The sequence below is a fragment of the Prosopis cineraria genome, unplaced genomic scaffold, assembly GCF_029017545.1.
Source record: "Prosopis cineraria cultivar Desert tree isolate PC_DT_omini unplaced genomic scaffold, ASM2901754v1 PC8, whole genome shotgun sequence".
NCBI lineage: Eukaryota > Viridiplantae > Streptophyta > Magnoliopsida > Fabales > Fabaceae > Prosopis > Prosopis cineraria.
This window is the reverse complement of record NW_026555339.1, coordinates 30,019,964-30,040,511: the sequence shown is the minus strand read 5'-3', so window position 1 is coordinate 30,040,511 and position 20,548 is coordinate 30,019,964. Positions and strand designations below refer to the sequence as shown.

General features: G+C 32.2%; 4 protein-coding genes and 1 non-coding gene across 9 annotated transcripts; all 5 read left to right on the top strand.

Moving 5' to 3' along the window:
• Positions 1 to 1,243: 1,243 nt before the first annotated feature.
• On the top strand, positions 1,244 to 4,228 carry LOC129317669 (uncharacterized). Of its 5 annotated transcripts, none has more exons than XR_008595017.1 (4): positions 1,244 to 2,211; positions 3,270 to 3,316; positions 3,621 to 3,860; positions 3,944 to 4,228. XR_008595017.1 is itself a non-coding variant. In XM_054962022.1 (3 exons), the coding sequence occupies exons 1-3, from the start codon at positions 2,911 to 2,913 to the stop codon at positions 3,944 to 3,946; spliced, it is 864 nt and encodes a 287-aa protein (XP_054817997.1). In that variant the 5' UTR covers positions 2,218 to 2,910; the 3' UTR covers positions 3,947 to 4,228. The 5 variants fall into 5 exon arrangements, 2 of the variants coding, with proteins under 2 accessions (XP_054817997.1, XP_054817996.1); XR_008595015.1 differs by having other exon boundaries at positions 3,270 to 3,531; XR_008595016.1 differs by lacking the exon at positions 3,621 to 3,860.
• Positions 4,229 to 4,864: 636 nt separating this feature from the next.
• LOC129317813 (uncharacterized) lies at positions 4,865 to 10,388 on the top strand. Its single transcript, XM_054962201.1, has 5 exons — positions 4,865 to 4,955; positions 9,138 to 9,420; positions 9,500 to 9,709; positions 9,798 to 10,007; positions 10,081 to 10,388. The coding sequence occupies exons 4-5, from the start codon at positions 9,876 to 9,878 to the stop codon at positions 10,339 to 10,341; spliced, it is 393 nt and encodes a 130-aa protein (XP_054818176.1). The 5' UTR covers positions 4,865 to 4,955; positions 9,138 to 9,420; positions 9,500 to 9,709; positions 9,798 to 9,875; the 3' UTR covers positions 10,342 to 10,388.
• A 123-nt stretch (positions 10,389 to 10,511) lies between these two features.
• On the top strand, positions 10,512 to 11,171 carry LOC129317527 (uncharacterized). The gene is made up of 2 exons (XM_054961839.1): positions 10,512 to 10,798; positions 10,878 to 11,171. Exons 1-2 carry the CDS (start codon positions 10,673 to 10,675, stop codon positions 11,169 to 11,171), a joined length of 420 nt encoding a protein of 139 aa, XP_054817814.1. The 5' UTR covers positions 10,512 to 10,672.
• Positions 11,172 to 11,304: 133 nt separating this feature from the next.
• On the top strand, positions 11,305 to 12,257 carry LOC129317889 (uncharacterized). Its single transcript, XM_054962304.1, has 5 exons — positions 11,305 to 11,449; positions 11,526 to 11,636; positions 11,727 to 11,817; positions 11,900 to 11,998; positions 12,097 to 12,257. Exons 1-5 carry the CDS (start codon positions 11,379 to 11,381, stop codon positions 12,214 to 12,216), a joined length of 492 nt encoding a protein of 163 aa, XP_054818279.1. The 5' UTR covers positions 11,305 to 11,378; the 3' UTR covers positions 12,217 to 12,257.
• A 5,034-nt stretch (positions 12,258 to 17,291) lies between these two features.
• Positions 17,292 to 17,393, top strand: LOC129319133 (U6 spliceosomal RNA). The gene has a single exon (XR_008595443.1). It is a non-coding gene; the product is annotated as a U6 spliceosomal RNA (small nuclear RNA).
• Positions 17,394 to 20,548: the final 3,155 nt, after the last annotated feature.

The window sequence follows — 20,548 nt, the reverse complement described above, 5'->3', positions numbered from 1 at the left end:
AAATGTGATTTATATGAAAGCATAATCATAAGGGTAGGAGTTCACTCATAGGGAGTAATAGTGAAAAATCATATGGCATATTCTCCTTAGTGCTCGACAAGGTGCGGTGCTAGAGAATTGTATCTCCTTAGTGCTTATTGAGATGCGGAGTTGGAGATTATCTCCTTACGTGCCAATTAAGGTGTGGTCTTAAAGATTTAGACTCTTTAGTATTGATGTGATCTGGTGTTGGAGTCAACGACACTCCATTGTGTGTAATGGGAGAAACTATAGTCTAGAAGTAAAATAAAACACCTTTGGTCGGGTGATTATACTACTGAAGGTGTGCTAAGGGCTAATGAGTATGTATATTAGTCCAAGGCAAACCTATGGTTTCAAGTCGGGGTGATTTAAAGGTTCAATTGGTAGTGATCATGCTATTTTTATAAGTGGTGAATTGTGGTGAATATAGTTTTGGAAAAGGTGAAACGATATAAAGGTGATTTAAAGTGAAATTTGTGCTAAATGTTGTGTTTAATTGTATATTATATAATACTTGCTTATAGTTACATGTGATAGTCAATAGTAGAGAGTTATTCTATTACTAAGATTATTATCTCAACCCCATGGTTATATTTTTACAGGTTACAGTAGTGAGAAAGGTAGGGAAAAAGAGTTAGGACCAGCTTAGTTGTGCCATTGATGTGAAATCTCTGAATTCACTAGTGTAAAATAGCAATTTAACGACATATTTTTTACCACAGTTCATAAAAAAATAGTGGTAATACATGAGATAATGGCTTATTGATAATTAACTTGAAAAATAGATCATTTACGGCGATAGTTCTATGATAAACTGTCACCATAAATGCTTATGACAAATATTTAAATTAAATAATTAAAATAAATTATTACTTAAATGTTTATTACATAAATGTAATTCATTTACAAAATAATTATAATTGAAATCAATTATTAATTATATTATTTATTAATAATAAATTAATATTTAAGGCAAATTAATTTTTTCTAAATTAAAAAATATTAAAATAACTTTATTTAGAAGATAATTATACTTCATCGAAATTATTTATTATATTCATAATTAATTATGTAATATTGAAGATAAATTAATTGTATCTAAAATAAAAAATATTAAATGAATTTTATTTAGAGACTATTATAATAAATAAAAATTATTTATTATATTCGTAATAAATAATGTAAGATCTAAGTTAAATTAATTGTGTCTAGATAAAAAAATATTAACAAATTTTATTTAATAACATTGAATAATTAATATATTTTTTAAAATTAAAATTAAAATTTGCCAAAAATCGAGCATATTAAAAATAGAAGAAAAAATAAAATAAATCTTAAAATAATTAAATTAAATTAATTTTATATATTTTATTTATTTACGTCTGAATTCAGACATTTTAAAATTTAAAATGTACATTTGGTGACAGGCGCCCTCGGGACTGTCGCCAAAGATGTCACCAAAGATACATCTTTAAAAAAAAATTTATGGTGACAGTCCCCTGGGAATCCGTCGCCATTAAATATGTCTTGTTAAAGACATATTTATTGCGACAGACCTCGAGGCATTTGTCTCTATTACTAATTAATTAAAATAAAATCTTTTTTTAAAATAAAATAATATTTTTAAATAATATTTTATTTTAGGACGCATTTAATGTGTCTGAATTAAGACACATTTAATGTGTCTTAATTTAGACACATAAAATAATATTTTATTTTAAGGCACATTAAAAGTGTCTTAAAATAATTGTTTTTTTAAAAAAACATGGTTTATGGGGACAGTTGCCCTGTGAACTGTCGCCATAAATTTGTCTGAAAATGAGACACATTTATGACGACAGGTGGTGGGTTAACTGTCGCCGTTAATGCTACTAAAAGACTTAATCCCTTAGCTCGTGATTTCTCAGCTCGTGCCGTCACTCTCCCCCACAGCTCCAGCCATCACAGTCGCCTATAGCTCGTCTTCTCCATAGCTCATCCTCAAGCTCACTCATTCCCCCTTAGCTTGCAGCTCGCTTCCTCATTCCCCCTTAGCTTGTAGCTCCCATAGCTTGAGGAGTGCCCACAGCTCCAGCTCGCCTTATCCCACAGCTTGCCGCCACCTTCAGCTTCTGCGCCCCTAGCTCGCCGCCGCCGTCGCCGTCGCCTTCGGTTCAGCTTCTCTTGCTCCTAGCACATCTCAACTTTCAGGTTTTTTTAAAAAATTTTAATTAGCTTTTTATGCTTTACAAAATTATTTTTTTTATTTTCTTGTTCTTTTTTACAATTTTTTTAGTTTGTTTTTTGATAATTTTTAAACACCTATTTTTAAGCACCACTTTCATCGTGTTTCCTTCCCTTGCCCCTGCACATCTCAATTTTCAAGTTTTTTAATTTTTTAATTAGCTTTTTATGCTTCACAAAATTAATTTTTTTGCTGATTTTAATTTTGTTTTTTTTTTGTTCCTTTTACTATTTTTTGTTTGTTTCTTAATAATTTTTAAACACCTACTATCATAAATTAATTAAAATGTTCTTTGATGGCTGTATGTGATAGTTTGAATTGGTTGTTTATTAGAGTTAATAATTATTGACAATTTAGTTGAATTTAATCATTAAAATTTGCTTAATTTTGTTCAAATTGGTGTTTTGGAAAGGTTAAATAGAACAATGTATTTCAATTATCCTTTTAGCTCTACAAAAGTAAATTAGATTATCATTTGACGGTTGTATGTAATAGCTGAATTGGTTGTTGATTAGAGTTGATAATTTTGAAAATTCAATTGAGAGGTTAAATTGAACAAATTGAGGGGTTTAGTGCTCGAGAAATCTCGCTTTGTGAACTGTTATGCCGTTGAAATTTTTTTAAATTTCAAATTATAAATTATTTGTTGAAATTTGAAATAGGTAATGATGAACCATAGTTGGATAGATGCTTTACGAGCAAGTGATGAATATGAGATGGGAGTAGATCACTTTTTGGAATTTGCAAAGAATAATGTTCTTAGTAATAAAGGATTATTTTATTGTCCTTGTGTTAAACGCTTGAATGGGTTGCGACAAAGTCCTGTAGAGATTAAGGATCACCTAATTTGTTTTGGGTTATACAAAGCATATAGACAGTGGGTATTGCATAGTGAATCTAGAAAACGTGGTATGCCACAAGTTGAAAATGATGATATGAATTTTGGTGATCAAATAGAGGATATCTTATGTGATATGTTATTATATTTTTTTACTACTAACTTTATTTATCTTATTTGTTTTAGGAAAAATATGGAGAATCTTGTCACCGACAAATCAAGTTCTAAAAGAGGTAAAAGAGGGACCACACGACTTACTAAGTTGGCCCAAATACATGAAAAAATTCAACTTAATTTTGATGACAAAGGCCAACCAATTGATAAGAAGAAAGGAAACATTTTTAAGAGTTTTGTGGGTTTGGTAGCATGTCAAAAAATCAGCATCTTAGAGGAAAAGTGGGATGATGTAAATGAAAGTGATAGAAATGATGTTTGGGAATCTATACTGGTATTTCTAATTGTTATATGTCATATCTACTTTTTATTTTGACATTTATGTTGTTACTAAATTCTTTGTTAATGTGTGTTATTTTGTAGATTACTTATGATATTAAGGAAACTCTATTTTTAAAGGACAAGTGGCTAAAGTATGCTATGGACCGATGGAGGGACTTTAAGTCCAAACTTATTAGAAAATATGTGTTTCCTAAGAGTTGCAATGAAAATGATAATAGTGATAATGATGTCAACATGGAAAAACCTTGGGAGAAATATCCATTCATTGATTATGACATGTGGATGAAATTTGTTCATAGTAGACACGATCCCAAATTTTTGGTAAGTGAAACAAGAATATGATAATTTGTTTAGTATTAGTAGAAATTCATTTCTAACTAATGCTTTTCATTATTTGTTAATAGTAAAAAAGTCAAAAAGGGCAAGAGCATCGAAAGAAAAATGTATACAACCATACGATGTCTCGGGAAGGGTATGCATATATTTATGATATAATGACTCAAGAAAAGTGGGAAGCTAAAAGACAAGCGGCAGGGGTTGATAATATTGAAGATGTTTCTCCTCCATCTCCTGTTAATCGTGCTCAAGCATGGAGAGAGGATGGATGAATAAAAAAGGAGAGTTTATTTTCCCAGAGGCTAGAGAAGTGACTGAGAAAATTGTATGTATCTTTACAGTCAATATCTTAATCATATGATTGAAATTTTTTAACTATATTGATTTCTATTTGCTTGCATATTCTAGGATGCTCTTACAGAAGCATCACTACTACAGAAAGGTGTATAATTGATGCCCTATAATTGACATTTATTTGAAAAAAATGACAAATAAAAAAGGTGGAGAATATTTGACGGTTTTTACGAAATAAGCGTCAAATATTTAAGTAAATACTTGACAGTTATTTAAAGATAACCGTCAAGTATATATATTTGACATTTTTTTATAAATAACCGTCATATAAAGCTAAAATTTACACGTCGGTCTTCAATAAACAAACGTCAAATTAATAGTAGAAAAAAAATTAAATTTTTTTACATACTTGACGCTTGTTTTGAAATAACTGTCAAGTTTGTCTGCCATATACTTGACGATTGTTTTAAAAAAGCATCATATATGTAATACTTGACGGTTATTATGAAATAACCGTCAAGTATTATCATTTAAATTTCCTCTAGATTTCTTTTTCGCTCTCCATTTCCGTAAATCCTTCGTCTTCAGAAACAAACCGAAACCCATTTTTCGTCACTCTAACTGCCAAAAAATACATTTTCGGTCTCGATTCTTGAGGGATTTTTGATTCTCGGCCTCCATAAGTCTCGTGGGCACTCGTTCGTTTGGATTCTTGATCTCTATCACTCTGCAATAGACTCTCGTCTCTATTTTTCTGCACAGTCGGTGTTCCCTCTTCTTGTTGAGGTAGGTTCTTGCTTTCCCAATCATTAATCTTCATTTTGAATGTATGGGTTGTTGATTTTGATTTTCATACATAATAAATAATTTTTGTGTTATTTATTTTGATCTGCATTGTTGTTCTTCCCAGTGAGTGTTTGAAGTTTTGAGTTTTTGGTTACTTAGTTATTGAATTAAGGGATCATCCAATTATTTTGTTGATATGAGGAGATTCATTAAGGATATGAAAATAGTATACCACCTAATTACCTTGTTTTTAATATTTTTGATATTTTAAATTGATATTTATATAGTGTTTGATGTGGTTTAATATGATTTTAATTAAAATTGAATTTCTTATTAATGTTGTTATTATTGTTGTTGGATCATATATAATCTCATTATGGATAACTTGATTTTTTTAAAGGCATAAAGACCTGGTAATACTCATTTTAAGCCGTTATATATACTATTAATTTTTTTAAAATTATTCTTGAATATAACTTTATGTGTTTGTTGTTGTGGATGCTATTGTTGTTGTCATTTAGATTAATAGGAAGAGGGGATAAGGCCTGAAAAACTCTCTTTTTTAAGTTGTTATGCTGCCAAAATTATTTCAATGGCTAGCATTAAAATATAATTATTAGTTTCAAACAAGATTAAAGAGGGAATGTGCAAACATGTGGTTAGTGACTTATTGACTAATTGATCTTTATATCTAATTCTGCTACTATTTAGGAGTAGTCAAAGTCACTAATCATATTTCCCTCTTAATCTTTCTAGGAATTATGGATAAGGAATGGATGTCTGTCAATCGTCTATCCAAGGAATATTGGGATGGGGTGGCAAATTTTGTTAAGCTTACGGAGGATCCTACTAGGATTGTTTGCCCATGTTTAAAGTGTGGTCTTGTGAAGTGGGTTAGTCTAGATACTTGTGAAGAACACCTAGTGATTAATGGGATGGATCAAAGTTACAAGTGTTGGACAATGCATGGAGAGACAAGAGATGATATTGGTTGCAGCCAGAAGCATAGTGAAAGCTGTGCATCATCTCCTAATGATTTTGACACATGCACACTTGAGGAAGATTATCTTGAACAGATGGCCAAAGCAGTTGAAGAGGACCTCGAGGATTATCCGGAAATGTTTGAGAAGTTGAAAAGTGATGTGGAGACACTATTGTATGCTGGTTGTAGTGCATCAAAGTTGTTAGCAGTGTTAAAATTGTACAACATGAAGGCAAAACATAGATGGAGTGATGCAAGCTTTACTGAGTTGCTTGGGTATTTGAAAGTAGAATTACTTCCTAAGGAAAATGAGCTTCCTTGTCGAACATATGATGCAAAACAAGTATTACGATTAATTGGCATGAGTTATGAAAAGATACACTCGTGCCCTAATGATTGCCTTTTATTTCGGAATGAATATACGTCGTTAACCGAGTGTCTGAAGTGTAATGCCTCACGCTACAAGCAGAACGGATCAAGTCTCGTGAAGGCACTATGGTATTTTCCAATCGTGCCTAGATTTAGACGCATGTATAGCAGTGCAGAAATTGTGAAAAACTTAACATGGCATGCGGATGAAAGGATAAAAGATGGCATGCTTCGTCATCTTGCTGATTCTCCATAATGGAGAAAGATTGATTATGAGTACCCTGAATTTGGGGAAGAGAGTAGGAATCTACGCCTTGCATTGTCTACCGACGGGATGAATCCTTATGGGATTCAAAGTAGTAGCCACAGCACTTGGCCAGTCATTTTGGTGATTTATAACCTTCCTCTATGGATTTGTATGAAGCGCAAGTATATGATGTTGTCCATGCTAATTGCGGGACCTAAGAAACCTAAGAATGACATAGACATATAGTTAGCTCCTCTAATTGATGACTTAAAGATCATGTGGGAGTCAGGTATAGAGGTATATGATGGGTATAGAGAAGAAATATTTAATTTAAGAGCTATGCTTTTCGGTACAATCAATGACTTTCTTGCTTGTGGCAATCTGTCAGGGTATAGCATTAAAGGGCAACTTAGATGCCCTATTTGTGAAGAGGGAACACATTCTATGAGGCTTCAGCATGGGATGAAGAATGTTTACCTCGGCCACCGTAGGTTTTTACACCAAGAACATCATTATCAGTGGTTGAGAAAAGCATTCAATAGAAATCCAGAAGAAGGTAAGACACCTTTGCCGTTAACTGGTGATGAGTTGTTTGAGAAGATTAAGGATTTGGATATTGAATTTGGCAAACCATTTGCAAGGCACCTTGGGACAACCAGATGGAAGAAGAGATCTATTTTCTTTGAACTCCCTTATTGGACCACCTTGGATGTTCGGCATTTTCTTGATGTCATATATATTGAAAAAAATGTCTGCAAGAGTCTTATTGGGACTTTACTCCAAGTGTCAGGAAAAACAAAAGATGGCATAAAAGCAAGGTTGGACATGGTCTCTTTAGGAATAAGAGAAGAATTAGCACCCCAAGATAAGGGGAACCGTACCTTTCTCCCTCCGGCAGCTTATATGCTATCTAAGAAAGAGAAAACTGCATTTTGTGAGTTTCTTAATGTAGTTAAAGTTCCTGAGGGTTACTCTTCAAACATAAAAAATATTGTATCAATGAAAGATTTAAAGTTGAAGGGCTTAAAGTCTCACGATTGCCATGTTTTAATAGAGGATTTCATTCTAGTTGCTATACGTGCAATTTTACCCCATAAAGTATGAGGGATGATCACTAAGTTATGTTTGTTTTTCAAGTCCATTTACAATAAAGTGATTAACCCACATAAGTTGCCAAGGTTGCAAGCTCGAATTGTATTAACACTGTGTGAGCTTGAGATGTATTTTCCACCGGCATTCTTTGATATTTTGATCCACCTAACTGTTCACTTAGTTAGGGAGGTTTAAATGTGCAGGCCTGCTTATTTAAGATGGATGTATCCTATTGAGCGCTATATGAAGATTTTGAAAGGCTATGTGAAAAATCGAAGTCGACCGGAGGGTTGTATTGTTGAACGGTATATTTGTGAAGAGGCTGTTGACTTTTGTACTGAATACCTGAGTCATATTAGCTATGTTGGGCTTCTAATGTCTTGACATATGGGTAGAATAAGTGGAGAGGGGATCATGGGAAACAAAGTCATTATTATGTCAAGTATACAGTGGGAGCAAGCCCGCTTATATGTGTTGCACAACATTGAAGAGATTGAAGAGTATGTAAACAAGCATATAGCTGAACTTAGGAGGGACAATCTCAATAAATTAGAAATTTGGTATGCTAGGGAACACAACAAAACTTTTACAAGATGGTTTAAGGAGCACATTCTTCAAAAGTTAAATGTTAATTTCAATTCAGTTTGTAACAAATTGAGATGGTTAGCTAACAGTCCAAGCAGACAGGCCATTTCTTACACTACTTACCTTATCAATGGATACACATTTTATAAAAGGGAGCAAGATAATAGGAGCACAATGCAAAATAGTGGTGTAACTCTTGTAGCTCATTCCATGCATATTTCCAGCACTAAGGATAAAAATCCTATCTATACAAACATGTCATACTTTGGTGTAATTGAGCATATATGGGATTTAGATTACATATCCTTTCGAGTTCCAGTCTTTGGGTGCAAGTGGATTGATCGAAAAAATGGCTTGAAATTTGATTACCAATTTGGCTTTGTACAAGTCAATTTAAACAAGGAAGGGTATAAGGATGAGCCTTTTATTTTAGCGCAACAAGCCAAACAAGTGTTTTATGTCCCTGACCCTGCTAATAAGGGGTGGTCTATTCTTATGTTACATGAAAAAATAAATGAAAATGTAGCAATTGAAGATGACCCAATTGAAGGGACATCAAATCAAAGTAACGACACTGTTGATGAAGCTCTATACATGAGAAATGATCACAATGAAGGCATTTGGATTTCAAAGAGGGGTAAATTATTTCAGTATAAGAAGAAAATATTTCAAGGAGGGGGAAGTAAAAAACCCAAGTCAAGGAAATGAAAAAGAGCAACTTGAACATGTAACCATTGAATTAATTATGCCATTTTTGTTTCATGTTTGAATTAATATAGTCAATTATATTTGAATTAATCATGGTTGATTAATTTTTTGAATTAATCATGGTTGATTAATTTTGAAATTTTATTATGTTACACGTAAATGACTTCAGATTCTGAGTCCACTGAAATCCCTCCATCAGATCCCGCTACAACTTCTACTGATGCTCCGTTGTCACAAAAAAAAAATTGGAACAGGAATATTGCAATATCCAGCGAGGCCTAACAATAATAGAAGAAGTCACAAAAACAAGAGCAGTAGGGAAAAAAATATCAGTGCAGTGAAAAAAGAAAGGCCAAGCCATCAAATCTGCAAAGTTTATAAGTTATATTGGGGTTATGGCAAAGACAACTGTACCTATCACGTAGAAATCTTGGCACAAAGTTGATCAAGCCACGAAGGACATTGTTTAGGAGACTGTATCTGTAAGTTGCATTTGACTAAGTTATATTCTATTATAATATTTTAAATTGATGCACCTAACATATTTATTTTATTTTATAGTCAGGATTTGAAATAGACGAGAGCAGGAAGGATTTTGCCCTTCAAAAGGCTGGGAGGGCATTACGGTCTTTCAGACATTTTATTACACAAAAATATTTGAAAGACCCTAATGCTGAATTTGTAGCCCAAGTTCCTCCCCTATTACAGCCTTTAGTAAAGCAAGAAGATTGGGATGCTTTTGTTGTCTCTCGGCGCGAGAAGGAATTTAAGGTATTTATGTTTCTAAAATTTAAATTTTAGTGCCTTTTATTGAATATATCTATGTGTACTAACAGGATATTTTTGTTATTGATTAAAGGAATTGAGCGCCCAAAATAAGAAGAGAGTGGCCAAGAATGAATATCCTTACATAACAGGGAGCTTAGGGTATGCAGGCATGGAGCAGAAAGAAGTTGAGGCTGAGGGATCAGATGTTACCATATCCTGCCAAAGACTCTGGGCATTGGCACGAACAAATAAAGATGGAGTGATCGACAACCCTCGTGTGAAAGAGGTTGCTAAAAAAATTGTAAGTGTTATTCTTATCTATCAATTAATAAATGATTATTAAAAGGCATACTAATTAGCTCTACTTTTCACAGGATTCCCTCTCTCAAGAAGTATCACAGGGCGAGCTTCTTGAGCATGAGGATATCTTAGCTAGAGTATTGGGGACCCCTGACCACCCTGGTCGTGTTAGGGGTGTTGGCTTCGGTGTCACAAAGAAGCAATACTTTGGCAAGATTAAGAAGCGAACATGGGCTTCTTCATCAGAGGTCCAAGAGTTGAGAGAAGAGCAAGCTGTTATGAAGCAACAGCTAGAAGCCCAAGTGAAGTTAATTGACATGCTATTGAAGGGCTAGATCCTTGGGAGGCTTTTAGGTGACATTAGCCCTAGTAGAAAAGATAGCTACACAGTCCCTTCAAACAAAATACCTGAGGTAATGCATTTTCTCTTTTAAATTTGCTCAACTAATTTTTTATCTAAACAACTAACGTTCTTCATTTATTTAGGGCGAGAATGATTGCAACTTTTTAACAGACGATCCGTCACGCAAAGTAGTTGCAACGGGACGCGTGTATAACATTGCCGGGAACATAATCCATAACCTTCCCCTCTCGCCCGATTGCATTAGGGTTTCCTTACTTGTTGCAATTGACCCTAAGTATCTATTACCTTATCCTACCGATGAGATGCAAACGGTAGGAGATACGTTGGGGAGCTCCATTGCATGGCCTAGCCACCTTGTTATGGTTGGTACACCAAAGCCGACAAAGGACCCAAAGTCACCAAAGGACCCCTTGCCACTAAAGAAAAAGGTATATATGATTTATATAATTATTTAAAATTTTTAATATATATATATATATATATATGTCTAACTTTTTCATTGTATAGCTAAGGAGGAAAAGCAAATTGAAGGGTAAGGTGTCGGGCCGTACTAAAGAGTCAGTCATGATTTCGCAACATGCAGTGCCTATGCCTGTTGTAAAAAATAAATTCCGTGACTCTCTTGAGACCTATGCTTCAGCTACGAGGATGATTCGTCAAGAGCCGATAGGGGATATCATTAATTTTGACGATGGGCTATTTGGTAGAGCATCATTTGAAGTCGTTCGGGATGAAATTTTAAATGAAATCCTCAAGCACAATATAGCGAGCACCAGTTTGATGACTTTTTACATGAGGTAATTCTTCAACATTTATTAGTTAATTTCTTGAATTATTTATGTGTGTGAGTATGCAAGCATATTAACTTGTATATTTTTTCACCCAAGTCACCTTTATACCTCATTCGTGGTTCCTGGTGGCCTTGAGTCAAAGATCAAGCTAGTTAATCCTCATGATGTCTCTCCCCACAATAATATTACAAAGGAAGCCCTTGAAAATCAAGCAAAAATGCTTTCGAATCAATTTCGAGAAAGGGGAGTAGCGAAGGATACTTTATTTCTCGCTCCTTACTGCCAAAGGTGAGTTGTTAATATTTGTTACGAGTAAATATTTTTTATATTTATTTGTTTGGTAACATGTGCTGTTTCTTGTTAGGGGACACTGGATGCTTATTATGGTTAATCCCGTTGCTCTAAAAATATGGTATCTCGATCCCCTTAATGGAGAGCCAAGCAACAGGGAAGATATGGTGGTACTTTTTAATGAGTAAGTTAGATTTTTTTACTTGTTATTTATTTTTAATTTTAGTTTTCATTCATATATATTTCTCACATTCATTCCATAATTCCTTCTTAGAGCTGTGGTGTTGTATCGCACTGCGACTGACATGACTGTATCCCCTAAGATGAGGGCATTCGAATCTTCAGAGAAATGGGTCACTGTTAAGGTATTCATTTAATTGGTCAAGTTTTTAATCAAGAAGTTGTCTCATTATATTTTACAATTTCATTGATATTTGTTTTTTATAGTGTCCATTCCAGCCAGATCAGAGCAATGATTGTGGTTATTGCTTGATGAAGTTCATGAAGGACATTATCACTCATGCCCCTACCACATTATCTAACAAGGTATATATATAAAATTTAATTACACTTCAATTATAAATTTTAAACAATTTTAGTTAGCTACCTATTAACTTGAAATTATTGTAACTATTTGCTTACAGTACTTCGAGGACGTCTATTGCGTTCGTTATTCGACTGCACATGTAGAAGAGGTCCTTGAAGAGGTGGCCCAATGTGTTTTCAATATGTGGGTAGCAACAGTGGTTAGGCCGATACAATAGTTAGTTACATTTATATACACATTTTTGGGCCAATTTTTATGGGATAGGCCACTTAATTTTGAAACATTAGTTTGCAAATAAGTTTAGATTTTAAGGTTAAATGTATAGGAATTTTTATGTTAATTAGGTAGGAGATACTATTATAAACATTCATTATATTGCATTATTTTCATTGCTGGTTGGCTATTTTTTATCTTTATCTGTATCTTTATGCAGGGGGCTGCTTTAAAAGCAGCCACCATATTTAAAAAAATTATGTCATTAATACTTGATAGTTATTTCAAAATAACCGTCAAGTATCAATATAGTTGATGCTTGTTTCAAAACAAGCGTCAAGTATTTGTAAATACTTGACGGTTATAAGGAAACAAGCGTCAAGTATTTATGGTTGGCCATAAATACTTGACGCTTGTTTCAAAATAAGCGTCAAGTATTTATTCTGGGAACTGCATATTTACTTCATATACTTGACGGTTTTTCTCAAATAACCGTCAAGTATAAGATTAATACTTAACAGTTTTTAACTGTCAAGTATTATTTCTTTAATATATGTCGCACCCTTACTTGACGGTTAAAAACTATCAAGTATTGTGAAAAATAAGTATCAAGTATGGGTATTTTCTATGGTAGTGCATCCTCTGAGGGGACCTTTGTGTCTATTGGTAGGAAGGATATATTGACCACGGCCTTAGGGAGTGAAGAGCACCTCAGACGTGTTAGGGGGGTTCCAAAAGGTGTGGGTTTAAGACAATATTTTGGACCTCCACCATCTAATCTTATGCCGATACAATAAGTGTAAAGGATGATAGCAAAATGCAATCAATGATTAGCAGTCTGCAGATGCAACCACAACAAGCACCAAAATATGATGGTGTTACAAAGCTAGTGTGTGATCCTAGCCTATCATATCAAGGAATGCCATACATACTTTATGTGAACAATCATGCCAAATGAGTAGTTGCATATGGAAAAGTGTATAACGATGCAACTATAGTCCACCACCAACAGATACAACATTACCAAGTAAAGGTGATGGTTGAAGAGATTGTGGATGCTAATGCTTCTGGTCTATTCCCTACTGAGGAGGTGTAAACAATAGGAAAAGCTCAGTATAATTTCATTATTTAGTTGAAAAAGCTAGTCTGACAAGTTACTGAAGAGGTATAAAAATATTACAATTTTTTATATTTAATTAATATCATAGGTATTTCTAATTTTCATTATATATTAATCATAGGAACTTCTACAATCAAAAGAACCTCTGGGCTCTAATCCTCAACCAGTGCAAGATGATTTGAAATGGTTGGCTTCGGTGGTGGTTGACATCGATGAATTTTCTGATGAAATAAACGTAATTGAAAATATTATTGGGAAGCATATTACGTTTAGAGTCGCCAAAGAAGACATTAATGATCTCATTATTTTTGAGTGGTTAGACTTGGGAATAATTCAAATTTTTATCATGTAAGTATTCATTTTTATTTCTAAATTAATATTTAATATTTTTTTATTGCTAACGTATTTCTTATTATCAAAGGTACCTCTACAAGATATGCAATGAACTCGGTGTTGACAATAATTATGGGTTCTTGTCTCCACTTTTAACTGCATGTGGCAAAGTGAACCAAAGAGCTTCTTATATTGGAAAGACGATGTGCAAGTAAAAGATATGCTGGTTTTTACCAATTATTGAAAGGTATTAAATTTTAAATTCATCCCTTAGTTTATAAAGAAATTTCCTTAATGATGTGATATTAATATATTAATATATTTTAATCATCATTGGATACTTCTTGTCATTTGCCCATATGAAAATACTATATACTAGTTTTGTTCAATACAAAGGAAAATAAGCGACGATATGAAGACTTTGATTGAATTGTAAGTTTTTGAATAATTCTATTTTGTGTTATTAATAACATATATTTAATATTTTTAAAGTTTTCTAAGTGTGTATATTTGGTAAATAGATCTTTAGTGATATATTGGAAATTAGCGGGAATGGTTGACAAGAAAAAAAATGAAATCAAGTGGGTGCCAATGCAAGTAAGTATTTCAAATTTATTCCCTAATTAGAATAAAGATTATAGTATTTAATTATTTTTATTTTCTGCATAGTGTCTTCAACAACCAAAAAGTGTAGAATGCGGTTATTATGTGATGATTTTCATATATGAAATTATCACTCAGGGTATCACTCACTCATTTGATCAAGTAATAATTTGTTAATAATAATTTATAATTATGTTGTTTGTTGTATACTTAAGTTATTATTCATACATATATTTCTATTTAATTTGTAGCACTTCCAAAGTTTAGAGCCATATTCTAAGCAAGAGTTGAGACATATTTGCAATATGTGGTCTAGGTTTTTCTTAGAATTGATAGGATTAGAGTAGAAACTTTCTAGATATTTGTATTAAAAATATAGACTTTTAGTTCATATATTTGTACCAGATATATTTGTACTAGTGTCTGGAGTTACTGTTTATGTATTAATGCAAGTTTTGTAATCAAAGGATGTATATATTTATTTGCGAATCTATAAAAAAAAATATAGTATTTACAGCCACAGTTATCACTATAACTATAGTAAAAGATGATATATGGTGACAGTTATAGAAACAACTGTCGCCATATATGAATCTCTAAACGCATCTTTCGCCACAGGTGAGTTCGGACCTATGGCAAAAGATATTATTTTTCACCACAAGTGAGCTAAGACCTGTGGCAAAAAATGATATGTTTTATCACTATATATTTCGCCATAGGTGAGCTAGGAACTGTGGCGAAAGATATCATTTTTTGCTACAGTTAAGCTGAAACTTGTAGCAAAAAATGATATTTTTTACTACTGTATTTTTCACCACAGGTGAGCTTAGATCTATGGTGAAAAATGATATCTTTCGTTATAGTTCCGTTTGACCTGTGGTGAAAAATGTCTATTTACTACCACATGATTTTTTTACTATAAAGCTTCTTTAGTCGTGAAAAATATGTTTTAACTGTGGTGAAAAATGCTTTTTGTACTACTAGTTTGTGCATGTTTTGGTTAGTTACAAGTAGTGAAATGCTGAAAATGATAGTGATTGTGTAGATCCTAGCCTTATGTGTGCATATGTGATGAAATAAGCATTTTAGGCTAAAATTTAGTTGTGAACATATTGTGAATATGCTAGTAGTGGATATGAAGTGAATTTTTTGTGATATTGTGGTGAAAATGGCCAAACTGGTCTGTGTATGTTAAGTTATAAATAATTGTCAAAAGTTGAGATGGGCTGTTAAGTGTTCAAATCTTGATTTATGTGTATACATGATATAAAGTATGGTCAATCAGATATAGTAGGTCCTTTTGGACTTGGTTCAAGGCCTATAATGGTCTAGTGAGACAATATGAGCGATTTGAGCACTTGGGTGTGCAAAATTTTTAGAAAAAAGTAATTTTTTTGCACCCTAAGTGTCCAAATTTTGATCGGACGGTTGGTCCATGTCCAAACTTATCTAATTAGTTAGCTTATGAAATAAGCTTCATATGGGCGCTTGAATCACTTCAATCAGACATCATATGTGGAAATAGCATACGCTGAAAATTTGCACTACAAACTAGTTTATGATAGCAGCAAATACTGTCATGTGCATTGTGGTACATGGCATGTCACACTATGGTGCATGACACAGAGAAGGGTTGATCGTGGCTTTGTGCCACATGCTGCAGTGTATGTGGTGCATGTCACAGCGCATGGCTTAGTTTTTGACTTTATTCTTTTGTTTTGAAAGGCATGCATGGACTCTAATGAATGCATATGTTAGTTTCTGTTATGTTATGCTCTATTTTGTTATTGATTTTGATGATTTTCAAAACAAGTTTTGGACCCAAGCTTTTCAAATAAGATTTTTTCAAATATAGTTTGGTTTAAGAATATGGTGATTTAGTTAACCCCTCCTAATGTTAGGTGGATATGGGGAGAGGTTACAGACTACTTAGTTGATTTATCAAAAATTGCTATGGTTCAACCTCAAACTCAACAACAACAGACTTAGGGAGAACCCAGAAGAGAATCTAGATTAGAAACAGTTGTGGAAGACTCCTTGATAAAGTATGAGAAGCAATAGCTATGGAAGGTGTTCAATATATACCTATCCATTAGGACTCAAATTTCAAACCCACATCTTGGTTTACATTTGATGATACTCCTCCATACAAATAGAGAGATAAACTCTAAGAATTTGGTACTTGGATTGATTTACAAATGACTAGATCAGATGTCATCATGTGAAAGGTTCTTTCAGAATTTATCTCTAGAATGATGGGAAACCTGAGAGAGTGGTTCCAAACCCTTAATGAATATGATAAGATCAAAATCACTCAATGGCTCTTAATTCTTTGGAGTAATATTTATAAGGAATTTCTTGGAGACTTCAACATCATTTTCAAAGGTGCTAACAGAAGTCATTTGATCTTTGTGAATCTGATCTTATCAAACATGTAAGAGGTTGTATATATTGGGTGGTATCCAAGAAATAAGAGGTTCTTTGAGATCAGAATCACAAATTTTTCAAACATATAATATTTTTCAAACATGCATTGAAAGAACCTCTCGCATGGTGGCATCTGATCTAGTCATTTGTAAGTCAATCCAAGCACCAAATTCTTGAAGTTTATCTCTCTATTTGTATGGAGGTCCTTAGTTTCTCTGTACACATCAAATCCAACAAGAATGTCTTTAGCAAGGTCACAATGTTGAGAGGATAGTTTCTTGCATTAGCTTTTTTTTTTCCTTTTTTATTTAAAAATTATTTTAATGGCTGCTATGAACATAATGGAACCCTCTCTTCCGTGGATATAATTGGGTACTAAGCTGAGAGATAACAAACAAGATGAGAAAACAATGAGGATGAAACTCTAAGGAGAACAAGGAATCTACAAAATAAAGTTGCTTTACATTTTAAAGGGGTCTCTTTGAATTGTTGCTAAATAACACAACAAATGTATAGTACTACAAAAATGTTTAGATGATTTTAATTAATAATGCATTTGGATATATAATTTTTAAAAAAGGACATAAATAGTCAAAGTCCTTTGGGGGATATCTAATAAAATTAGAATGTTATAGAGAATATTAGCATAGCCTCTATGCAAGGATGGCGCACACAAAAAAAAAAAAAATTAAATAATGGTGAAAAGTGCATTTTTGTGGATGATGCATGTATGTTTTGTTTGGAATCTTAATATTTGTATGAAGTTTTGGGATATCTTACTATCAAGGGGGATTTCTACAAAAAATTATATGTGGTTTGGCATAAATATTAATTGAAGATTTAATAAAAAAATTTCAAATAATCCTCAATTATTTTTTTCTTGACACTATTATTAGAATTTTTGGGAGCATTTACATGCATGGCTTACAAGAATGATTTGGAATCTCACTTTGTAATGGTCTCATCTTTATTACAAAGGTGGCGTGTCACAATGAAAAGTTATTGCCAAATAATAAAAAACCTATATAATTGCTTTGGTTGTTGGACACCCGCTTGAGAAATTTATTTGTATGTGCTATATCATTAATTGAACAAAAAGGATGATAGACAATGTAATGCAACAACTATTACAACTAATATCTTGTCTTTTATGCTTGGGAGAAAATAAATGCACATTTATAATAAATAATGAGTCCAACATATTATGAAAGTGGGTAATAAAAAAGGGAGAATAAATAACAATAAAAATTGTAAGAGAGTTAATGCTTATTTAAACATTGCATTGCTACCTATGCAGAAACATAGCCTTGATCTTGTTCAATGATATTATAACATTAATCATATTGCCACGTGTTCATGGAAGACCAGTGCAACAATTTAAAGTCAATTTAAGAATGGAGGATGTAGTTGTCAATTTGTTATTTATATGATGTTCATGAACTCCTTGCAATAAATTGGAATCCATGACTTGAATTATTGCATGTAATATTGACTCACTTACCCAACTCTTTAAGATCAGTTCCATGACAAATATATCTTCCATGGGCCCTTTTTTTTTTTTTATAAACACCTCTAATAGCCTAATTTCATAGCTGTACACATCTATTTTTGTTGAAACAATTCTAGAAAATCCATACTTGGCATATAATTGAATTCAAGAAATAAAATTTAACCAATGACTAAATAAGACTAAATAATCCAACGTGTCATGAATCACCATCTTTCACAAAGATTTATTCCGATATAATTAAGTCATTCCTAAACAACAAACACTGTGCAAAACCATTGAATGTGCTTGATTATATTGGTAAAGCTCTCTTTATTCTAGTATAAACAGCAAGAATCATGTTTTCTTTTACATGTTCAATTTTGTAATCTTCAAATCTTATTCTTTATCCATTCCTTTTACTTTTTATGAGTTGTGCTAACCTTGTAATCTACTTAGAATCCTTTTAAACACAACTTTGGATAAGATTAAACTCTTATTGATTCTTTCATTATCCTTTAAATCCATATAGCATTGGCTCTATTGGTATAAACCTTACCTACCTTTTGTTAGAACATTTAATGCAAAGAGCCATTATTTTCCTTACTTGCCATGAGAGTGATCGAAAAGCACTGTGCCATTGCCTGTTTTATGGAGAAAGCTAGAAGGAAAGAAGATGAAGAGTCTAACAGCTAATCTCTTGTGTCCAACAGATCATTTATGAAGATTAACTATAAATAAACGCATTTATGAAGATGACGAAAAAAAATGAAAGAAAACACAAGAGTTATGCCTTCATATTTATTTATTAGTTCACCAACTTCCTATTGTAATGTTCATTATAAGTGAGCTTCATTTGTTGTAAATCTACTCTTAGAAAGAGTTTTTAATATTAGTAGTTCATTCTTAAACTTACTCTATTTATCCCTATTTTACACATTCAAAGTAGAGGAACTTAAGCTCGAAGAGCTTAAATGGGATTAAGTATTACCCTTGTAAGGAGGAGTGATTCAAACTTGTGTAGAATATATAATTGTACTAAGGCAACTAAGAGCTCTACTTAATCTTGGCAGAGTAAGTGGAGAAAATCTCAAGTAGTGTATCTTGAAAATTAGATGTAGATTCAAGTGATTGGAGTTGGACAAAGATGAATGATCTAAACACCCTTCTCTTCCCTACTCCCATTTGTGCTTGGTGATATCATTCTAACCTTATCTCTCATTTTAAATTTGCATTGTTAGTCAAATTTTTATTAATCTCAATTCACCCCTTCTTGGGTGGACTTACAAGATTGTAGACATTTAAGATTGAATTTTATGAGGAATTAAATTAATGACATGCTACTTCAACTTAAACATTTGCGTCCATGCTAGTAATTCACGGAGTATTTGTTGCAACCGCCAACACACATGGATATCCACATGTGTGTGTTCCGAAAATAATATTGGAAATATTGTATGATAATTGAGTAATTACATGAATAATACAATTGCTTTATTAATTTCAATACATTCTCATCTTATTCATCAATATTACAAATATTGTACGATAATTGTGTAATTATATGAATATAAAAGTTACTTAAATGTATAGATGAATTCTTCATGTTATTTATTGTGGCAAATGATTTTTACATTTGAATTATTTTAATTTTTTATTTTCACATCGTTACAAATATATTTAAAAACCTTTCTCTCAAAGGGGAAAGCCCCAAAAAAATCATTTAGTGGGCGAAACTTCACGTAACTAAATATTAATTTTAAAAAACAGATAATTTTAATTTAAACTATTAATTAAATTAACTATAAAGGTATAATATATTTAAACAAAATACTAAAGAAATAATACATAAAACTATAATAACATAAAAAAATAAAAATGTCTCAGCAACAGTTTTGAAATAGATGGAGTATATTTTTCTATCATTGAGCCTATTTATCAAAAAAAATAACTTCACTAGTATAAAATATAATTTTAACTATACATTTTTTGTCACAGTTTGTTAAAAAACTATGATAATATAAGACTCGGGGGTAGATATGTAAATAAGTTAAAAAATGCATCATTTTTGGCGACGGAGCTAAATCTAATTGTCACCATAAATTTATGTTAAATCAAATTAAATAATTTCATTAATTAAAAATAAATTATTAATTAAATTGTTAATTGTGTCTTGTTAAGAAATATTTAATTAAATTTAAATTAAAAACATATAAATGTATCAAGACACATTTATGGCGATAGGCAAACCAAAAACCTGTCGCAATAAATCACATGTAATAATATTAATTATATTTTTAATTGTGGTTAAGTGAAAATATCTAAAATCAAACACATTTATGGTGACAGGCCTAAGGGACCCTATCA